General features: G+C 40.3%; 1 protein-coding gene across 1 annotated transcript; it reads left to right on the forward strand.

The window, feature by feature from the left end:
- The first annotated feature begins 888 nt into the window (after positions 1–888).
- msx2b (muscle segment homeobox 2b) lies at positions 889–6,033 on the forward strand. Its single transcript, XM_044223408.1, has 2 exons — positions 889–1,421; positions 1,946–6,033. The coding sequence occupies exons 1-2, from the start codon at positions 1,034–1,036 to the stop codon at positions 2,404–2,406; spliced, it is 849 nt and encodes a 282-aa protein (XP_044079343.1). The 5' UTR covers positions 889–1,033; the 3' UTR covers positions 2,407–6,033.
- The last annotated feature ends 1,146 nt before the right edge of the window (positions 6,034–7,179 follow it).

Here is a 7,179-nt window from a genome sequence, read left to right on the forward strand (position 1 = left end):
CTATGTAATTTGAGTGTGACAGTCATCATTAAATGCTGGACTGACATAGCACACAACAGCATTGTAACTTACAATGGAAAGTCCCAATAAAGGGAACAACAAACAAATCAGAGAGAGAGAGAGATAAAGAAGAAAAGGGATCATCCCGGGTATAATTCTCCATAATTATCCGCATGGGGCCCGTGTTTACACATGCAGTCTCATGAGGTTAGAGTTAGAGCTAATCCATTACTGAAGCTTAACATGTGAGAATGCTGGGGCACAACTATAATTTTTTGCAGGCTATTTCCCTTTATTCACTTATTAAACCAAAGAGGCAACATGAGGGCAACGTGTGTCGTCAAGTTTTCAAAGAAACAGAACAAAAAGAAACTACAGACCTGTAAAGCTTTATTTGACACCCATCTGGAAATTTTTACTGTCTTGTGATACTAAACAGAACAGCTGTTACGGGTAACTGCTAGGAAAAGTGAAACTTCTGGTCAGAATAGTCCTTATTTTATAATTGTCTCTGTTGATCTAGTTTGAAATTAAATAAAGACTGAGGAAACATATTTTTATTTTTTTATTTTTTATTTTCACCTGGAAGGGGAATGATCCAGTGATCCTTCAGGACCTTTGCTGCTTTCAAGTACTCCACGTAACCTTCTAAAAATTACCTTGAAATTGACCGTTGAAGTGGTTTGGTCACCTATGAATAATAATAAAAATAAAAAAATAAAATAAATAAACGAATGAGGGACTACATCGTCTTATTTTGAAAATAAATAAATGTTTCACCGCACTCCTCAAAACAAAAACAGGCACCTTCAGTTTACGACTGTCTCTGAAGGCAGCATCGCCTCACTCATAGGCTAAACACTTTGGGCAGCAGTGATTGGTCAAAGTTGAGTCGTGTCAACATGCTGAGTCTACATACTCCCACATAGTTGACAGCTCCATAACATTGCGCTCGCCGGAGAGGCTCTCACCTGGCTTCCCTTTGACTGTCCCGCTTGGAGTTCTTGTTTTTCGGGTGAGAGCTGGAGCAGAGATGGCTTCTCGGGATACTTTCAACGACTTGGGGTGCAGTTCGTCTGAGGAGGACAGTAACCGTGCGGACTTGACAGAAGGGACCGCGGAAGAGAAGACATCTCCGGTGGTGCGTCGGCATCATCCGTTCAGCGTGGAGGCGCTCATGTCCAGGAGGAAGACGGACGGCCGCGGCGGAGAGTCCACAGGCTGTAAACCGGAGGGGGGTTCGGTGGCGGTGTCCCCTGCAGGTTTAAACTCTCTGTATCTGTGTCGAGAGACGTGCAGTCTTCCCGGGGGAAGTCGAAAGAGCTTAACGGCTGCGCCCTCGTCGCCGGTAAAATCCGAGGCATCAGAGCCAGAGGACTGCGCACCCTGGGTCACCAGCTGCGCGTTTTCTACACAGCCTCGTAAGTTTCTCTTTTAAGTATCACCCTGTTTTATACAGCCCACAATATCAAAGTTACCTTTAAGTTTGAACATGCAGCCTACTTACACTTTGGAGGAAGAGGACAAACTTTTCATTTTTTCTCAGTAAGATTTGCAGTTTACTGGCATATTATTCTCTACAAGCTGTGCTGCAAGGATGTCTCCTGTTGGACAGAGTTGTTTAAAGAAAGGCTGTGCAAAGTGAACCAATCACTCTAAATCAGATATTCAGTATACTGGGGGTTCCTGTGTGAGGGAGTACTTCTAACACATCAGAATATGTGGCATTTTCATAAAATGTAGCCTATAGGTAATACAAGTGTGTCCTGATATCCAACTTTCAACTTTAAGTTAAATTAATTTAGCCATTTTTATTAAAGTATAGCCAACTGACAACTGACTGTATAAGGACACTCAAAATCCACAATAAACCAATATCATTCTATGAAAGTCCAATGAATGAATCTCATCCTCAGTCTAAAATCTTCATTGTTTCCTCTCCCAGGTCATGTCAGTCCTTCCTGTCCGTTGAGGAAACACAAGACCAACCGAAAGCCCCGCACTCCCTTCACCACGTCTCAGCTCCTGGCCCTGGAGAGGAAGTTCAGGCAGAAGCAGTACCTGTCCATCGCCGAGCGGGCCGAATTCTCCTCCTCCTTGAGCCTGACAGAGACCCAGGTGAAGATCTGGTTTCAAAATCGGCGGGCAAAAGCCAAGAGGCTCCAGGAGGCTGAGCTGGAGAAACTCAAGATGGCCGCTGACGCCAAGACGGCAGCGGTGGCGGCCGCTACCGCTGGAGGTTTACACCCTGGCTTTACTTTGCCGCTGTCGCTTGGCACCGTGTCACTGTACGGACAGTCATACTCTGCCTATCACCACCACCACCACCCCAGACCCATACTGCCCATTTCACCTTTAGGACTGTACGCTGCTCCTCTGGGCTACAGCATGTACCACTTATCATAAAAATGGAAATATCGCTGGTGAAATATCGTTGGTGAAATGCGTTGTGATGCGTTTCCAAGGATTCCCAAAAATGGACATAGAGGACGTGTGGCTGACATTTTAAAAATCAATGTTTATAATATACCTACTGCACAAGGAGTGTTTGAATCAACTATCCAAGCACTTCAAATTAATAATCTATTTTTTTTTCACAGCAAGGATGAAAAAAACTACTTAGATGTCCTCTCGCCCCTTTGGACCGCCTGTTTACATGACTTGTCTGTACGAGGAGGGGCGTTACTGTCCAGCTGTTTATACTCTTCACTTGTTTACTTTTGCAAATAATTGAGCTGGGCGAGGACTTGCACTGGGCACAATAATACAAACTTAAGCCTTTTTCTTCATGCGATACAGTGCCTTGTGTTGGGCCTTAATATGAAGACACTTTGTACACTTGTGTGGATGATGAGTATTTCAGCATCTCAGGCCAAATAAAACATATCAGTGAAGCATTCTTTTAATTTCCATTCTACAAAACTGTTCTCCTTTTCAATTTTGAAACAGACACATTCAGGTTTGTGTGCTCTCCATGGCAGTAAGGTTTAACCCTCAAATTATTCATCACAATGAAAAATTTACACAATTGTAATTTTAACTTTTTTTTCATCTTTTATCTCTCGTAGCAATAAAAATCATTTTCATCACTCCCTCATTTCCTCACCACACATTTAAAGAGTGTAAACATATTTATTCTCTTTGAAATATAATTATGCTGGAAATGTACGAATGTCACATGTTGTGTATTTATGATAGGTTGTGAGAATATGGTACTAAAGTTCTGACCAGAAGTGTATTTATATTGTTCTTCTTGAACGTCCCTTTGAAAGGGCCTACATTGTGCTATGCAGTTTATAAATATATTTTTTCCACCAATGTTGTATCATTTCTAATGAACAAAACAATTAAAGCCTTTCAGACGGTTATGTGTCAAAAATAAAGTAGCAATATGTAAACATGTGCAGCTACGTTCACTTAAGATCTTTCAAAAAAGTAATATTTTAAGTAATTTACCAGTGAAACCAGCTGTTATGCTTTTTCTTTTTTCTTTTTTTTACAGCTGCTCTTTGTGCGTGTGTGTGCGCCAACGCGCGTGTTTGTGTGGTTTAATCCCGTGTCTGTGTTTCCCATCAGACAGTGGTCAGTTCAAGGCAATGTTTGACAAACCACAAATGATGCCCATAAATTATCCAACTTCACAGATAGTTCCCGTTATTACTGTGCTGTCAGTTACCACACTGGTCAAACTTTCTTTTCTTTTTTTTGAAGCAGAAATACACTTTTATAATGATGTTTTGTTTGTGCAGACATACAGTGTGTTGTCTCTCTGGCAATCATTAGCTCTGTATTTATGACCATTACTGAGTTATTCAGGTTTCACAACAGTATAGCGTGAGAACTCTTAACAGTATTTATCTCAATAAGGGATAAACAACCTTAAACTATTGTCTATAATTTTTACCTTTTGTCAAATCTTTGTTACTAAATCTCACCAGCAACTAGAAGCAACACTTGCTGAACAAGACTTGTTGTGGCAGAGGTGTTGATTGGCAAAATGTTCATATATTTAATGCTTACACAGTAAAAGCTTAGCTTGTTAGGAGAAGTTTACTCATTTGTTACTGTTCTTATCCTCATCAGCAGCATGTTCTTCCTGCCTCATTAAACTTAATATTAATGCCGCTGTTGACTAAGGTTTGAATTAGCCATATTCTACCAGACCTCAGCTTAGAGCCAGTTTTTACAGAGCTGCAGGGTGAGTTTGGTGGCGTGTGGTGCCTGTGCTTTGTTGCAATTATAAGAGCAGCTCACAACTTCCGTGTGACTTTGATGTAACAAGGAAATCTTTTATAGGCAGCAGCGTATATATGAGGTTCCCCTTTAATCAGAACAAGGCGGGGAGGCCAGGCAAGCAGGCAGGCAGGCAGAGGGAACTGGCAGGCAAAGTGAGTAGCATACACAGGCAAGCAATCAGCCTAATGAAGTGCAGATTGGCAGGAGTGGCTCGAAGTCTGTTGTGAAACATCAGGTTTGTGCTACTTACTGGAGGGGTGTTATATTTCAGTGGTGGAGAATGCAATAAATTATTTTCGTTTGGGGGGGGTTGTCACTGGCGATCTGTTTTTGTCATTGTCAGCTGCTGTTCATCTAACAGTGAGCCCCTCTCTGTCTGCAAGTTATGTACTTGTCTCCTACCTCCTCTAGTGGCTGTTTGTAATATAGCATTATGGGAAAAACCTTCCTTCTTGCTCTTTCCCCTCACTGTTCTGTGAAGCAACATGTGAGTAAAATTGGTTTGAGTGTTCAGGCTGATAACACACTGGGAAACTAAACACAAACTGATTGGTTAATGTGAGGCTCTTTTTCAACTGTAAAAGAGGAGCTGTTCATTGCAGAAAAAAATATTTTTGTAATATGCTCAATTTAAGCTCAAATGCAGGCACTAATAGCCAAAATGAACACAAAAAGGCTTATAGATAGGTCACATGTAGACATTTGTAATATATTTGTATATAGTTCTTCATAGGGGTCTATGTATTGTGTATTTCTACCTGGTTGGTGGTTGCATTCACTTGTGATGTCTACTCACCTACTGTCTGGCCATGCAATTGCATTCATTAGTAGGCTACCTCCAGATGTTTATGTGCTTAATATGTATATATCATTAGTGATCAATAGTGTAGCATCCCACTATTAGCATAACAATTAAACTGTACATCCACCGAATCCAAGAAAAAGTCATCATTGCTTCAGTGGAGCTGGACAAGGATTCCTGAGATGGGGCTGCAACTCCTTTCTGAATCAGAGATTTGAGAGAAGATGCTCCAAAAATGTGTTGATCATTGTGATCACACCTATGATCTTAGTTACAGGACTCTGTCATTCCATTAGGCCACCAGAGTTTGTTACAAAAATCTGCTGTAGGAGGCATTCTTCAGGATGAATAATAATTCTAGTCAGGCTCTCCTCATCTTTATCAAATAAACTACTGACCTAATGAGGTCATTTACCCTCATAAAATTCTCCTCAGCTACAAAAATACTGAGTTCAGCTCACTACCAACAGTATTAAAAATATATTATAGTATATAAATATTAGGGCCAGCATCTCACTGTTGGCCAAACAGCCCTGAATGTTTGAGAAATGCAAATGTGTATTTCACAGTTTATTCTCACTGCTTTAATGTCATTTCTTCTCTATTTCAGAATGCAGAAGAGCAAATAGCATTCTCTGCTGCTGATGATTTGTTCTCTTTTAAATTAGTTTACAGATACTAATGAAGCCTTGGGCAGAGCCTCCTAGAAACAAAGAGAACCCCCCTGTGAGTTTCCATGTACAGACTAGGACATGATGCACAAGAATTTTGTTGTTGGGGTGTGTGTGTGTGGTCTTTGGAGATATCCCTTGAGAGCCACAGTAGCAGATGTAGGGAAATTGCCTGGAGCAGGCCAATGGAAGAGGACAGCCAAAGCATCCAAAGATTATGCTGGACACACACACACACAAACACACTCAAATGATGCCTTGTTTCTGTTTTACTGATTTCTGGGAAACGTGTTTGGAAACAAAATAAACAAGATGGCACTTTTACCAGTTATTTGTTTTCTCATTTTGGTTTTGTGCTTTGCATTTCCGTCTTCTGTGACATTTTAAATACTTACCCAACTGTAATTTAGCACTAGCCGACTCAATAGTTTGCATCTTTAAAATACAACTGCAGTCTCTCAGAAATGAATCATTAAAGCTTTTAAATGGATTAGCACACATGAACTTCAAATGGGATTAATCATAGACACCTTTATCGTAACATGCATCATCCCGATAAGAATTATTGATTTGTTCATGCATGCTGGTGTTAACTGGTTTAAACCAATACATGTTTGTCACAAGAAGACAACAGTCACTTGGAATATTCAAGGTTCAATGCTGTATCAATTCTCCTTTTTTGCAGACTTCACTTTTCACATTCAATGATGCACATTTATAGATTATCCATTTTGTCTTTCTCTGTGGGAGTCCCAGCTAATGTCAATTGCGACTGAGGCAGAATATGGCTTTGATTGAAGCACAAATATAGATACACACACACAGACACACACACACACAGAGATAGATTTGATGATTTGCCAGTCTGATGATTCGTTTAAAAAAGAGCATCTCTTCTTTTGTTCATGAGCAATCATTTCAGAAATGTTATGAAATTACGCATTCAACAGTGTTTACACAGAGAACATTGACATACACTTTGCAGGGCCTATAAACAAGAAGGATCTTCGCTTTAACAGTGTATTTAATGCTTCTCAGTCACAGTCATACTTCATCTCTCAGCTATTGTAAAATCAAACTTCTAAGAGGCTTCTGAAAGCAGTGGTAAATGGCCATTTATATCACTTACACTGTGCCTTTGACGTCATGAATAAGCTGCTAATGCAAATGTGATGCTCGCTGATCTTAAACCACTGAGGCCTCTCAGTTAATCATTCATGCGCTTGGCATAACACAGAGGTAGCTCAGAGACTGATGCTGATTTCTAAGTTTGATTGACTTTGAATGAATGTCCTCACATAAAACTTTGAGTGGCTGTGGCAAAGTGGTTAAGATTTTCTATTCTAAGTGATGACACATAACCCTGCTGTTTGTGGAAGTTGTAGTGGATAGAAATGGACATGACTAACATGACTAGACAGATATGATGGAGATTCCCTCTTCATTGGATCTAGTAAATATCTTTTCAGC

Source organism: Siniperca chuatsi, linkage group LG14 (genome assembly GCF_020085105.1).
Source record: "Siniperca chuatsi isolate FFG_IHB_CAS linkage group LG14, ASM2008510v1, whole genome shotgun sequence".
In the NCBI taxonomy this organism is placed as follows: Eukaryota; Metazoa; Chordata; class Actinopteri; order Centrarchiformes; family Sinipercidae; genus Siniperca; species Siniperca chuatsi.

Bases quoted from the DNA above. Each gene is read 5' to 3' on its own strand.
- msx2b (XM_044223408.1), top strand. From the start codon at position 1,034: ATGGCTTCTCGGGATACTTTCAACGACTTGGGGTGCAGTTCGTCTGAG. The intron at 1,422-1,945 runs GTAAGTTTCTCT...TTCCTCTCCCAG, and splicing joins CGCGTTTTCTACACAGCCTC to GTCATGTCAGTCCTTCCTGT.